The 16,424-nt window shown below is 42.1% G+C and overlaps 1 protein-coding gene across 1 annotated transcript in view; it reads right to left on the bottom strand.

Moving 5' to 3' along the window:
- Positions 1 to 405: 405 nt before the first annotated feature.
- The window catches only part of LOC109897375 (acyl-coenzyme A thioesterase 1), a 29,613-nt gene continuing 13,594 nt past the window's right edge, over positions 406 to 16,424 (bottom strand). The window contains exons 3-4 of the mRNA XM_020491885.2: positions 9,006 to 9,398; positions 406 to 5,721 (exon numbers count right to left, since the gene is read on the bottom strand). Of these exons, the coding sequence (XP_020347474.1) occupies positions 5,497 to 5,721; positions 9,006 to 9,398 (618 nt within the window). The 3' untranslated portion in view covers positions 406 to 5,496. The remainder of the gene's footprint in view (positions 5,722 to 9,005; positions 9,399 to 16,424) is intronic.

The raw sequence follows: 16,424 nt of genomic DNA on the forward strand, positions 1-16,424 counted from the left end.
TACATTCCTCTGTTCACTCCTCTGGTGGTGATTTAGTTGGGCAACAACAGTTGTGTCATTTTTAACTCGGATGAAAGAAAAACAACACTTTCTGTCACGCATTCATGTTTGTATTTCTCCCAGTCATTGACTTTTTGTGTTGTTTTCTTTCAGCCTGGAAAGAGGCTGCAGGGGAGGGAGAAGAAGATAAAGCACCATGGACATAAAGATAACCAACAATGATGGATATAAAGAACCATGAGCATTACAAAGTACATATAGGGTCACCGTTGATAATGGCAAACCCTGGCTGTGACCCCACTTTCCGAGGGTGTCTCAAGGAGGGTTGGGATATGCAAATATACACATTTCCAATTCACACATGCATATTAACACACTTGTACATGCATGAAATAGGACAATAAGCACCCACCAAATTATTTTATTATAGATACCTAGATGCCGTAGAAGGTAATTAGTGGGCATGAAACCACTGCACTGTGTTAGGGCCTACCAGATAAACAACGTTTTTAAAAACCACAAGCATTGCACGCCTTGACTCATGTTTATTCATAACAGAATCTGGTTACAATGCTATTGATATGAAGAAAGGACTAATAGTTTAACAAATATAATCAAATACTAACAGTTGAAACAGTGAAATAGTGAAACAAATAGAAACAGCAGATATACTCTGGTTAGAAGTGTCTGCTACCACCCTGAGGAGTACCAGATCATCACTAGTGACACAGACAGAAAGGTACACCCACCACCACAGTAGGATATAGAAGAGCATTTACTGAGGTCAGGCTCATTTGTGCCACAGACTAAAGTAGAGGGAGAATTCAACTCTGATTGGGTTAATGACTACCATAGTATTTATTTACAGTTATTACCATGAGTTTTGAAACACAATGGATGATTGATCGCACAGTGAGTGAGTTGTGTGTGAGCGCCATCTCCTTGCCACTGGCCATATTTTAGCGCCAGATGCCAGATGTATTCTCTGCTAAGGGATTGCTTGTTCCTAAAGCAGACGGCATAGCTATGACTCAGGCAACCAGATGGTCTCTGTCACCCACTTCATCTAGGATGAGGTTTACTTCTTCACAGAAAACCACATTGGAAAAGTCTCTCTCCATGTTTAGCTGATTTCTTTTCACTGCTTTACCAGAGCAAGCCATAGAGTAGCACACTAACATCTATTTTTGTTATTTGAGGTATTCCACAGAGATGATTTCCCTTGGGGGTTGATAATCAGAGTTGTTCATGAATACAGTCCATAATGTATTGATGCCATTGGGTACATAATGCTAGTTTAACAGAAACCTATATTAAAAGTATCAAAGCTGACCATACAGTACCAGTAAATCAATCTGCAACACTTTTAAAGAACCACTTTGCCATTTCTTTTTAACTGAGGGGGAGAGTTCTGTGTATACATAGAATATACTTTTTGCTAGCATCATTTCTTTACATCAAAGGACTAGGTATGTCTACACTCTACAGTACTGGAGCATGTGTTTTTTCATGAAAAGTTGAGGCACAATCACATAGGATAAACAATCTAAACCCCCCCCCCCCCCCCCCCTCTTTCTGAGCACATTCTGTGTAATTTTGCAATGACAAAAAAAATAGAAAGGCACCTGCGTTTTAAAAGGGACATGTGTTATTTGTGGTCTAAATCTAACTTCAAGTAACAATTGCAACAGGAGGCCAAAGCTGGAAGGAGACAGCTGCCAACCCCAGAGATGATGATTGCTTACTCACACACAAATATAGGTTAACTGCATGTTACTATTTGATAGACGGTAGCGGCGACCATTTGCATACTGTGAAGTACTCATTAGGATAAAGTCAAGGCCTTAGGTCAAAATACCCCAAAATGATTTACCATCCAATAAATTCTGGTGTGCACGATACATCTGCTTATAATGTTAAAAACAGGAGGAGAGATTGACACAAATTTGTTTTAATTTAAAAGTTTGAAAAATGAATAGTCATTGTCAAAGACTCGCTGCATACTATAATCCTGGTTGAAAAATAATGAACATGTGCTTTTGGAAACTGTTGGATGGATTATTATGAAATCATATTTCAGTGTCACTTTTCTACAAATGTTACCATATTTTATTTCATAATGACACATTGTATTTCCCAATTGATTTTTCATTATAACGTGTATCACTTCATTAATGGCACTGTATGACATGATCCATTTCATAATTTCATGGTCTTGTTCAAAATAAAAGGGATATGTAAATCAGGGCAAGTGGGTGGTCTTTAGCCACTGATTGGCTAAACCTCTACTTTACCCTGTGAATTTGACCTAACATTATAACGGAAAGCACAAGACATTTATTTACACTGTAGTAGGATAAGCAACTAATGATAGCATTTCAGTGAACAACTATCCCAGAATAGAAATATTTCACACAAATAACAGAATCTCTCTCTCCTCAGTACCTGTTAGTGTTTGTGAATTAAGATGACACCTACCTAGGGTTGCAAAGGGTTGGGAATTTTCCATGGGAAGTTAAGCCCGAGAATTTGGGGAATTTTGCTTAAATTCATCAAAAAAAGTTAGCTTATAACAGTGAACTTTTTTGTGGGATACACATAAGGCAATTCTAGGTCTTGTGGCATATATTGGATAACCTATCCCCAATTCAATGGAATTGCAACCCTCTGCATGCTCAGTGATTTCTTCCATTACAGGTGCAGTGCACACTTCCATCACATGTACAGCTGATTATCAAGATCTTGCACACTTCTAAACAGCCTTCTGTACATTTGCAAATACTGTGACAAATCATATGTGAAGAATGCAACAAAGATGCAGAATCATCTGGCCAAGTGCATAAAGTTCAACAGCTCATGGTCCTCCTGGAATCAGAAGTTTGACTCAATGTAGGAACGTAGTCAGAGAAATACTGATGAATGTCTTGCTCGAGCTGTGTATGCAACTGGTTCACCTCTGATGCTCACAGGCAATGTGTATTGGAAGAGATTTCTGAATGTTCTTCACCCAGCATACACCCCTCCAACCAGACATGCTTTATCTACTCATTTGCTGGATGCAGAGTTCAACAGAGTTCAAGTCAAGATCAAGCAAAGCAAAGCATAGAAAAAGCAGAGTGCATTGCAATCATCTCCTGATGGGTGGTCGAATGTTCGTGGGAAAGGAATAATTAACATCATCTCCACCCCTCAACCAGTATACTACAAGAGCACAGACACACAGGACAACAGACACAACAGGCTCTACATTGCAGATGAGCTGAAGGCAGTCAATGACCTTGGACCACAGGAGGTATTTCCACTGGTGACAGACAATGCTGGGAACATGAAGGCTGCTTGGTCTAAAGTGGGAAAGTCCTACCCTCACATCACACCCATTGGCTGTGCTGCTCATGCATTGAATCTGCTCCTCAAGGACAACATGGCACTGAAAACAACAGAAACTCTACAAGAGTGCCAAGGAAATAGTTAGGCATGTGAAAGGCCATCAAGTTATAGCAGGAATCTACCACACAAACGAAAGTGAGAAGAATAAGAGCACAACATTGAAGCTGCAATGCAACACCCGTTGGGGTGGTGTTGTCATCACGTTTAACATTCTCCTGGAGGGAGAATATCTGTCCATATCTGCCGATATGACTCATATCTGCCGATATGGACAGCCCCATCAAGAGGATCCTCCTGGATGAAACCTATAGCAGTAGCCATTGCACGGATTGAGGGAGACAATGCCATCCTGTCTGATGTTCAGACTGCTATTTAAGTTCCCATAATTTTGCAACCCTCAGTAAAATACACAAGGTGCAATTTAGAAATTTGGTTGTGCATCAGCAGTTTTAATTTTAATATGTCAGTCACTCAATTAGCCATGTTAGCTAACAATTTATAGATTGGTAAGTTAGTCTTGCCAGCTATGTAAACTTGTAGTAATCATGGCTGAATAACACAGGGCTCAATTGATTTTGTTAGTCACTAGCAGGGACAGAGTACCGAACAGCCATAGTATATGATAGCAATGTGTAGAATTGCAGGAAATTAGCGTTAAAACTGCACATTTTTCTCTCAGCACCATGGCAAAATGTTGTGCCCCAAATGCGGTAGTCCGGCCCTGCTCAATAGTGCTGAGGGATTAACCAATTTTTTTCTATCCTTCTTCGGTTATTAAGTAAAATGAAAGTTAGAGGGGGAAAAAGTATGTCTACAGTGAAAAGCTTACAAAGGGAAGGTCCTCTGTGTGACCAAGTTTTAATATTGTAGCAGACAAAGATTAGAAGAACGTTGGCACATCCAAATGCAGGCTCCTGGCAACTTGTATTTATTTATTTTATTACCCTATTATTGTATATGGCTATTACTGTAGGCCTATTTATTAATCTAAACCAGTTCTTGAAATATGTAAAACGTGTTTTGTATTATTCTGTTGACATTTTCATTTTAAGTCTGATATTTCGTTTAAAATAGGTTCAAAAGTGGGCCTATTGTAAAATACATATTATTAGCCTATTGCTGTCATTCGTTGTGTACAGTAGGCACTAGCGTTTGCTGGTAATTGCGTCACAAGTGTGTTAAAATTCTGTTAAATTTTGTATTTATTTTTTCATTTGCCAAATTATATAATGTATAATTATATAACTGTATAATGGTTTGTTTACCGCAATATAATAATCTGCTCATATTTTCTCTACAAACAAATGACTTGACTTTTGATATTTCACTAATAAAGTTTAGAAACTTTTGTTAAAGTTTGGTGCAGCTATTAGGCCTATTAAACTGGCTGCTGCAGGACAATGAAAGGACAATGGAAGCAGTGCGCACCGACGCTCCGCACCGACGCTCCAACCGAAATTTTAGGCCTACCAGAGTTAATCAATATATTGTTTATAAGAGTATCTTTATAAAAAATATTCTGATTGAAAATGAATGAATAAGCCTCCTTCTGTACACTTATATCTTGCAGACGCTGTAACCATCTGACAAATGCATGGAGGTGTCGCAGCATGCCACTGGCATATCCCCTCTCCGTCTCTGGGGCAAGGAATAAGTTTCTTATTTTACATGTATTTTTAAAATGTTTAATATTCATATCATACGGTGGACGTCTAAGCCTATAGGCATATGCACGCAATGCCCTGATGCATTTAGTGCTCAAATCTCCGACAGCTGAACCGTGAGGTGGACAATTGTTTTAGGAAAGTAAAACGCAATAAAACAATAGGCCATACATGTTTGCTTATGCTACACATCTAAAACACTGAAGTGTTTTTGTAATTTGTTATAGGCTGTTAAGGACAATTCAAACGTGGCTCATTTGGCCAATAGGCTATCCCTCGTTTATTGATGGCACTGCCTCGCCAGGTGGGCAGTTTCTTTCCCCCTCTCTTTGTAGTCGAATCTGAATGCATACGAATGTCCAGTACATTTCTAAAATGTCTGGTAAATTAAAATCTTCCTGGTTATGTTGTCCAGTGCCAAATGTTCCTAACGGAAACCCTTGTCTTACCCTCTAGTATATAACGTAGCTTTTTCGCCAGTGTTGTTCCCCTCCAGGTGTTTCCTGAAAAACTCCTGGACCCTCCTCCACAGGTCCAGCTGAGCCTGATGGTGGGCTTTAGCCTCTCCCCCAAACACCACCACTTGACCAACCGCGGGATGGAAGCCAGATGGGCAGTGGGGCATGTAGGGTACTTCCAGAAAATGCCCCGCCCTGGGGTACATCACCACCTGGTGGTGAAATGACAAGAGGACAGAACATCAACCAACGCCAAGTCAAGGTGCAGTCAAAAGCATTTAAGAAAAGACGTACACAACAACGAGCTGTTTCTGAAACAGCACAGTTTAAAAATAATATGGCAAATATAAACAACTGGAAGCCCTACAAAGATCAATGGGAGGGGTTGAGGGTAGCTGAAGGATGGGTCGAAAAACAAACAAAAGATAACTATTGTAAAAATATACTGTGTCTGTATATATGTATATAGTACAGTACCAGTCAGAAGGGAGATTTAACATTGACAGGAGATGTACGATGTCTTTGGGTGATACCGCATTCCAGAGCATGAGTTAATGTTTCTGTACTGGGGTACCAGGGGGAGATGGCTCCAGTATGGAGTTGGGGGGCCAGACCCTGGTCTCTACACAATGAGGACAGTTTTTACAGCAGATAGTCATGTGAATTATAAGTGTCTTTCATACAAATCTTAACCTTGTGACCCATTCCACACTGTTCTTTGTCATGTAGACTAAAGGAGGATGGGCTTTGCTATAAAATGCTGTGGCCCAAACCAGCTAGTTGAGTTCCTAGTGATCACCTCCAGGGGTGATTACCGACCAGCTCCATTACTGCAGTAATTAAATAATAAAGTTTGATTGTTTGAAGAAATCTAAAAGTCTCTTTTTGATTACAATAATTCCACCACAGGACACCAACTCATTCAAGGGTTTCTTTATTTTTACTATTTTCTACATTGTAGAATAGTGAAGATAACAATACTATGAAATAACACATATGGGATCATGTAGTAACCAGAAGTGTGTAACAAATCTAAATATATTTTATATTTGAGAATCTTCAAAGTAGCTACCCTTTGCCTTGACAGCTTTGCACACTCCAGACACTCTCAACCAGCTTCATGAGGTAGTCACCTGGAATGCATTTCAATTAACAGGTGTGCCTTGTTAAAAGTTAATTTGTGGAATTTCTATCCTTCTTAATGCGTTTCAGCCAATCAGTTGTGTTGTGACAAGGTAAACGTGGTATACAGAAGAGGGCCTTATTTGGTAAAAGACCAAGTCCATATTATGGCAAGAACAGCTCAAATAAGCAAAGTGAAATGACAGTCCATCATTACTTTAAGATATGAAGGTCAGTCAATGCGTTGAATTAAGAACTTTGAACGTTTCTTCAAGGACAGTCACAAAAACCAAGCACTATGAGGAAACTGGCTCTCATGAGGACCGCCACAAGAAAGGAAGACCCAGAGTTAATTCTGCTGCAGGGGATAAGTTCATTAGGAGTTACCAGCCTCAGAAATTGCAGCCCAAATAAATGCTTCGGAGTTCAAGTAACGGACATCAATATCAACTGTTCAGAGGAGACTGCGTGAATCAGGCCTTCATGGTCGAATTGCTGCAAAGAAAACCCTACCAAAGGACTCCAATAAGAGGAGACTTGCTTGGACCAAGAAACACGAGCAATGAACATTAGACAGGTGAAAATCTGTCCAAATTGGAGATTTTTGGTTCCAACCGCCGTGTCTTTGTGGAACGCAGAGTAGGTGAACGGATGATCTCAGCATGTGTAGTTTCCACCATGAAACATGGAGGTGGTGTGAAAGTGCTTTGCTGGTGACACTGTCAGTGATTTATTTAGAATTCAAGGCACACTTAACCAGCATGGCTTCCACAGCATTGTGCAGCTTTACGCCATCCCAACGGTGAAGCATGGTGGTGGCAGCATCATGCTGTGGGGATGTTTTTCAACGGCAGGGACTGGGAGACTAGTCAGGATCGAGGGAAAGATGAATGGAGCAAAGTACTGAGAGATCCTTGATGAAAAACTGCTTCAGAGTGCTCAGGACCTCAGACTGGGGCGAAGGTTCACCTTCCAACAAGACAACGACCCTAAGCACACAGCCAAGAAAACGCAAGAGTGGCTTCGGGACAAGTCTGAGTGGCACAGCCAGAGCCCGGACTTGAACCCGATCGAACATCTCTGGAGAGACCTGAAAATAGCTATGCAGTGACGTTCCCCATCCAACCTGGCAGAACTTGAGAGGATTTGCAGAGAAGAATGGGAGAAACTCCCCAAATACAGGTGTGCCAAGCTTGTAACCTCATACCCAAGAAGACTTGAGGCTGTAATCGCTGCCAAAAGGTGCTTCAAAGTACTGAGTAATAGGTTTAAATACTTATGTAATCATTATTTAAAAATACATTTGCAAAAATAAAAAGGTTTTTACTTTGTAATGACAAAGTGATAGTGATGGGGTAGTGATTGATGAGGGGAAAAAATGTAATCCATTTTAGAATAAGGCTGTCATTTTTATTTTACCTTTATTTAACCAGGCAAGTCAGTTAAGAACAAATTCTTATTTTCAATGACGGCCTGGGAACAGTGGGTTATAACTTCCTGTTCAGGGGCAGAACGACAGATTTGTACCTTGTCAGCTCGGGGGTTTGAACTTGCAACCTTCCGGTTACTAGTCCAACGCTCTAACCACTAGGCTACCCTGCCGACCCATATAACAAATGTGGAAAAGGTCACGGGGTCTGAGTCCTTTCCAAATGCACTGTATGTATATTTGTCTCCATTTCAGCACCAACTGGTAGATTTAAAAAAATACTCTGATTTTGTAGATTATTTAAGGCACATTTCAGTGTTTGGATTTTTATTCATACAAACTTTCCTAACTTGTTTGGAGAGTCTTTACGCACTAAATATATTGATTACTAAAAAAATTGTTTTGATTCATCCTGAAAGTTGTCATATTCAAGTTCAATCTATAAAATATAATTAATATATAATATAATAATAATTCTACCCCAATTGTAAATGGGTGGGGGGAAAAATACATTTAATGTGGAATAAGACAAGGGGTATAAATACTTTCTGAAGGCATTGTATGTATGGAAGGTTTCGTTCAAATCAAAAGGGAGTCTCTGCCTTTCAGTGGCTGCCTGCCAGCTAGTTTAGGCTAGTTAAGAATACTATAGTTATCACATCAGAGACAACTCTGACGCTCAAAGTTCCTCCATATTAGCCGATCCTCCATAAGCATCTAGCTAGTATATAATTCAGTAAACTAACTTTATTATTCTGGTCGGAACAATGGAACGGAACAAAATAAATAGAGGTTCTGTTCAGAACGAAACTATTGGAAGAAAAATTTCAGTTTCAACCCCTGCTATTGAGTAAAGGCAGTTTAGGCTGAAACATGTGTTTATCTAGTAGTACTTGATTAAACTTTTTGCTATCAAAATGTTTGTGTTCAGGTTTATTTCCTTACCTCAAAGTTCTCTTTCCCATGATTCCTCAGCCGGGCGGCGGCCTGTTGGGCGAAGAGACAGCTGTTCCAGTTCCTGTCGTCCTCAGAGGCGGCGAAGAGGAACCTAGAACTGGAACGCTCTATTGGGATTACGGAACCGCGGTTCACCTCAGTCTCTGGGTCCGGTAAGGCGTCTCGGATGTCTAGGATGCCGGACGGGGAGAAGGTGACGTTCTCAACAATAGGCGTGATGGAAGGGATGATGAGGTCTTTGTAGTGCAGTGGCACCACCGTATTAGCGTTGCTGCCGTTGATCCAGGCTGTGGCTGAGATGCCAGAGAGAAAAGAAGCCATGGACAGAGCCAGATCCCCACTCTTCGAGATGGACAAGATTCCTATTCCTGGACCCTGTACCTATAAAAACAATAACAAAATATGTTTTATTGTCACAGGGGTTAAAGTATAAAAAAACATTACCAGATCGATTGTCTGGGGCCAAGTTAACCTCCCCTTTAAATGTAGACAGTCATGACCATCAAGGTTTTAGGAAAGAGGATCATTTTGTTAATGATGGGGCCGACAGACATGGCAGCTCAGCTTCTAGCTCCTAAGCAACTTTGCAGTATTTTGTGTGTTATTTCTTACATTATCCCAGAATGTTTTTTGTGTTATTACATACAGCCAGAAATAACTTTTGGATATCAGAGCGGCGCTAACTCACCAGCATTATAACTTCCCAAATTGGAGCCTTTGTTCTTACCCCCCAGGGCAATTGAACTTATCCCAGAGACTGCTCCAAGTGTACGTCTAGTTCGACTCAGGAAGCGAGCACACCATCCACCACTTCCAAGTATATTACTCACTAATGTTCAGTCTCTGGACAATAAAGTAGACGAGCTCAGGGCGAGGATCTCCTTCCAGAGAGATATCAGGGACTGTAACATACTCTGGTTCACTGAATCATGGCTCTCTCAGGATATACTGTCCCCATTCACACAGTTAGCTGGGTTCTCAGTTCATCACGCAGACAAGAATAAAGAACTCACCGGGAAGAAGAAAGGCGGTGTTTTAGGTTTCATGATTAACTACTCCTTGTCTGATAGTCACAGCCATGTATATTCCACCTCAAGCCGATACCAAGGATGGCCCTAAAGGAACTACACTGGACTATATGCAAACTGGCAACCACATACCCTGAGGCCTCATTTATTTTAGCTGGGGATTTTAACAAAGCAAATGAGGAAATCACTACTTAATTTCTATCAACAAATTGACTGTAGTACTCGCTCTCGAAAAACACTAGACCACTGCTACACCCCCTTTCAAGATGCCTGCAACACCCTCCCTTCTGCAAAATCAGATCACGACTCCATTTTGCTCCTCCCTTACTATAGGCAGAAACTCAAACAGGAAGTACCAGTGCTAAGGTCTATTCAATGCTGGTCTGACCAATAGGAATCCATGCTTCAAGACTGTTGCGGACTGGGCTGTGTTCCGTGTAGCCTCTGAGAATAACATTAACGTATACAAAGACACGGTGACGGAGTTCATCAGGAAGTGTATAGGGGATGATGTTCCCATGGTGACTTAAAACCGACCCAAACCACAAACTGTGGATAGATGGCAGCATTTGCGCAAAACTGAAAGCGCAAACCATAATTAACCATGGAAAGGTGACTGGGAATATGATTGAATATAAACAGTGTAGTTATTCCCTCCACAAGACAATCAAACAGGAAAAACGTCAGTACAGAGAAAGTGGAGTCGCAATTCAACAGCTCAGACAGGACGTATGTAGCAGTGTCTACAGACAATTACAATTGGAAAAACAGCCACGTCACGGACACCAACATCTGGCTCCTAGACAAGCTGAACACCTTCTTCGCCCGCTTTGAGGATAACACGCACTGACGCGGACCGCTCCCGAGGACTGTGGGCTCTCGTTCTCCATGGCCGACGTGAGTAAGACAGTTAAGCGTGTTAACCCTCGCAAGGCTGGGGGTTAACATCCCTAGCAAAGTCCTCAGAACATGAGCAAACCAGCTGGCTGGAGTGTTTACTGACATATTCAATCTCTCCCTATCCCAGTCTGCTGTCCCCACTTACTTCAAGATGTCCACCATTGTTCCTGTACCCAAGAAAGCAAAGGTAACTGAACTAAATGACTATCACCCTGTAGCACTCATTTGTCATCATGAAGTGCTTTGAGAGGCTAGTTAAGGATCATATCACCTCTACCTTCATGACACCCTTGACCCACCTCAATTGGCTTACCGCCCCAATAGATCCACAGAAGATGCAATCGCTATCACACTGCACTTTCCCATCAGGACAAGAGGAATACCTATGTAAAAATGCTGTTCATTGACTATAGCTCAGCTTTCAACACCATAGTACCCTTCAAGCTCATCATTAAGCTCTGGGCCCTGGGTCTGAACCCCGCCCTGTGCAATTGGGTCCTGGACATCCTGACAGGCCTCCCCCGGGTGGTGAAGGTAGGAAACAACATCTCCACTTTACTGATCCTCAACACTGGGGCCCCACAAGGGTGCATGCTCAGCTCCCTCTTGTACTCCCTGTTTACCTATGACAGAGCGGTCATGCACGCCTCCAACTCAATCATCAAGTTCCTCAGCGTAAACATCACTGACAATCTGAAATGATCCACCCACAAAGACAGTGTGTTGAAGGCACAACAGCATCACTGTTGGAGGCTGAAGACATTTGTCTGGGCCCCTAAGACACTCAAACTCTTACAGATGCACAATTGAGAGCATCCTGACAGGCTGTATCACCACCTGGTACAGCAACTGCACCGCCCGCAACTGCAGGGCCTTCCAAGAGACTGAAAAAGAGCTTCTATCGCAAGTCCATCAGACTGTTAAATAGCCATCACTAGCTGGCAACCACCCAGTTACTCAACCCCACTGCCCTATATACATAGTCATGGAATCATCGGTCACTTTAATAATGGAACACTAGTCACTTTAATAATGTTTACATACTGCTTTACTCATCTCATATGTATATACTGTATTCTATTCCACTGTATTTTAGTCAATGCCACTCTGATATTGCTCATCCCAATATTTATATATTCCATTCTTTTACTTTTAGATTTGTGAATTGTTAGGTACTCCTGCACTGTTGGAGCTAGGAACACAAGCATTTCGCTACACCCACAATAACATCTGCTAAATATGTGTACGTGGCCAATAAAATGTGACAGTTTTATTTTTAATAAAAGTATTAAACTGCGAGTTTGACCAACTCCAGTACCCTTAGGGTCCGGGATTCTCCTCGGGGGAATTTCTATGTATAAGGACTGAGAAGCTCAGTCACTGACTTTAGAAGTATATTCTACACCAAAATGAATGAAAACAAAAATGCTGACAAAATCTCAAATCTAATTTCCACCTCCAGAAATATTGCCGAATAAATGTTGCGAAACAATCCACACAATACCACATAATGAGGTATAGATATTTTAGCAAAAGTGTTAAAAATAAAGAACTGAAATATCAGATTAACATAAGTATTCAGACCCTTTACTCAGTACTTTGTTGAAGCACCTTTGGCAGCGATTACAGCCTTGAGTCTTCTTGGGCATGACGCTACAAGCTTGGCACACCGGTATTTGGTGAGTTTCTCCCATTCTCCTCTGCAGAGCCTCTCAAGTTCTGTCAGGTTGGATGGGGAGCGTCGCTGCACAGCTAATGTTCAGGTCTCCCCAGAGATGTTCGATTGGGTTCAAGTCCAGGCTCTGGCTGGGCCACTCAAAGACATTGAGACTTGTCCCGAAGTCAGTCCTGAGTTGTCTTGGCTGTGTGCTTGGAGTCGTTGTCCTGTTGGAAGGTGAACCTTCACCCCAATCTGAGGTCCGGAGTGCTCTGGAGCAGGTTTTCATCAAGGATCTCTGCTCCGTTCATTTTTCCTTTAATCCTGACTAGGCTCCCAGTCCCTGCCGTTGAAAAATATCCCCACCATACTTCGACGTAGGGATGGTGCCAGGTTTCGTCCAGATGTGACGTGTGGCATTCAGTCCAAAGAGTTCAATCTTGGTTTCATCAAACCAGAGAATCTTGTTTCTCATGCTCAGAGTCTTTAGGTGCCTTTTGGCAAACTCCAAGCAGGCTGTCAGGTGCCTTTTACTGAGGAGTGGTTTGTCTGGCCACTACCATAAAGACCTGATTGGTGGAGTGCTGCGGAAATAGTTGTCATTCTGGAAGGTTCTCCCATCTCCATAAAGGAACACTGGAGCTAACCAAGGCCCTTCTCCCCCGATTGCTCAGTTTGGCAAGCCGCCAGCTCTAGGAAGATTCTTGGTGTTTCCAAACGTCTTCCATTTAAGAATGATGGAGGCCACTGTGTTCTTGGGAAACGTCAATGCTGCAGACATTTTTTGTTATCCTTCCCCAGATCTATGCCTGACACCATCCTGTCTCGGAGCTCTACAGACAATTACTTTCGACCTCATGGCTTGGTTTTTGCTCTGACATGCACTGTCAACTGTGGGACCTAATAAAGATAAGTGTGTACCTTTCCAAATCATGTCCAATCAATTTAATTAACCACAGGTGGAATCCAATCAAGTTGTAGAAACATCAAGGATGATCAATGGAAGGAGGATATACCTGAACTCAATTTCGAGTATCATAGCAAAGGGTCTGAATACTTACAGTTGAAGTCGGAAGTTTACATACACTCAGGTTGGAGTCATTAAAACTAATTTTTCATCCACTTCACAAATTTCTTGTCAAATCAAATTTGATTGGTCACATAGACATGGTTAGCAGATGCAAGTGTAATGAAATGCTTGTGCATCTAGTTCCGATCATGCAGTAATATCTAACAATTTCACAACTACCTTATTTATACACACAAGTGTAAAGGAATTAATAAGAATATGTACATATAACTATATGGATGAGCGATGGCCGAACGGCATAGGCAAGATGCAGTAGATGGTATATAGTACAGTATATACATATGAGATGAGTAATGTAGGGTATGTACACATTATATAAAGTAGCATTGTTTAAAGTGGCTAGAGATGAGTCAGTATGTTGGCAGCAGCCACTCAATGTTAGTGATGGCTGTTTAACAGTCTGATGGCCTTGAGATAGAAGCTGTTTTTCAGTTCCAGCTTTGATGCCCTGGACTGACCTCGCCTTCTGGATGATAGCGGGGTGAACAGGCAGTGGCTCAGGTGGTTGTTGTCCTTGATGATCTTTTTGGCACTTCCTGTGACATCGGGTGGTGTAGGTGTCCTGGAGGGCAGGTAGTTTGCCCCCGGTGATGCGTTGTGCAGACCTCACTACGCTCTGGAGAGCCTTACAGTTGTGGGCGGAGCAGTTGCCGTACCAGGCCGTGACACAATTATGTCATGGCTTTAGACACTTCTGATAGGCTAATTGACATTATTTGAGTCAATTGGAGGTGTACCTGTGGATGTATTTCAAGGCCTACCTTCAGACTCTGTGGCTCTTTGCTTGACATCATGGGAAAATCTTTTTAAAAATCAGCCAAGACTGCAGGGAGTAAATCGTACACCTCCACAAGTCTGGTTCATCCCTGGGAGTAATTTCCAAACTCCTGAAGGTACCGCGTTCATCTGTACAAACAATAGTACGCAAGTATAAACACCATGGGATCACGCAGCCTTCATACCGCTCAGGAAGGAGACGTGTTCTGTCTCCTAGAGATGAACTTACCTTGGTGCAAAAGATGCATATCAATCCCAGAACAGCAGCAATGGACCTTGTGAAGGGGGGACACCCCCTGTCCGGGGGTGTCCTCGGATGGGGCCACAGTGTCTCCTGACCCCTCCTGTCTCAGCCTCCAGTATTTATGCTGCAGTAGTTTATGTGTCAGGGGGCTGGAGTCAGTTTGTTATATCTGGAGTACTTCTCCTGTCCTATTCGGTGTCCTGTGAATCTAAGTGTGCGTTCTCTAATTCTCTCCTTCTCTCTTTCTTTCTCTCTCTCGGAGGACCATGCCCCAGGACTACCTGACATGATGACTCCTTGCTGTCCCCAGTCCACCTGGCCATGCTGCTGTTCCAGTTTCAACTGACCTGAGCCCTAGGACCATGCCCCAGGACTACCTGACATGATGACTCCTTGCTGTCCCCAGTCCACCTGGCCATGCTGCTGCTCCAGTTTCAACTTCCACCTGACTGTGCTGCTGCTCCAGTTTAAACTGTTCTGCCTTATTATTATTCGACCATGCTGGTCATTTATGAACATTTGAACATCTTGGCCATGTTCTGTTATAATCTCCACCCGGCACAGCCAGAAGAGGACTGGCCACCCCACATAGCCTGGTTCCTCTCTAGGTTTCTTCCTAGGTATTGGCCTTTCTAGGGAGTTTTTCCTAGCCACCGTGCTTCTACACCTGCATTGCTTGCTGTTTGGGGTTTTAGGCTGGGTTTCTGTACAGCACTTTGAGATATCAGCTGATGTACGAAGGGCTATATAAATAAATTTGATTTGAAGATAATGGAGGAAACAGGTACAAACGTATCTATATCCACAGTAAAACAAGTCCTATATCGAAGTAACCAGAAAGGTCGCTCAGCAAGGAAGAAACCACTGCTCTAAAACCACCATAAAAAAGCCTACGGTTTGCAACTGCACATTTGGACAAAGATCGTACCTTTTGGAGAAATGTCCTCTGGTCTGATGAAACAAAAATAGAACTGTTTGGCCATCATGACCATCGTTATGTTTGGAGGGAAAAGGGGGAGGCTTGCAAACCGAAGAACATCATCCCAACCGTGAAGCATGGGGGTGGCAGCATCATGTTGTGGGGGTGCTTTGGTGCAGGAGGGACTGGTGCACTTCACAAAATAGATGGCATCATGAGGCTGAAAAAGTATGTGGATATATTGAAGCAACATCTCAAGACATCAGTTAAAGCTTGGTTGCAAATGGGTCTTCCAAGTGGACAATGACCCCAAGCATACTTCCAAAGTTAAGGACAACAAAGTCAAGGTATTGGAGTGACCATCACAAAGCCCTGACCTCAAGCCTATAGAAAATTTGTGGGCAGAACTGAAAAAGCATGTGCGAGTGTTACGCCCCTGAAAACAGGGGAGAAATAATCACGAGAGTGATACGGTGTTGTATTCTCAATTTAACATTTAGTTGAATCAGTTTCACAAAAGTAACACATTACAAAACAACAGAAAAACCATTATACAAATAACACAGCAAAATATCTTATTAACAACGTACATGTTCATTCACAATCGACATAAAATGGCAGCTACTCTCAGTACGATGCTATTCTTCACTTCAACCGAGCAGGGCTAATATTACTCTCTTCAAACTTAACTCTAACTTCCTCAAAACGTTACTAAGACACACCTTAAACACTCTTGACATGTTAGTGAGTTATAACATTTAAATTACTATTTTTATCATAAATAAAGTACCT

The sequence above is a fragment of the Oncorhynchus kisutch genome, linkage group LG10 (assembly GCF_002021735.2).
Source record: "Oncorhynchus kisutch isolate 150728-3 linkage group LG10, Okis_V2, whole genome shotgun sequence".
NCBI classification, from domain to species: Eukaryota; Metazoa; Chordata; class Actinopteri; order Salmoniformes; family Salmonidae; genus Oncorhynchus; species Oncorhynchus kisutch.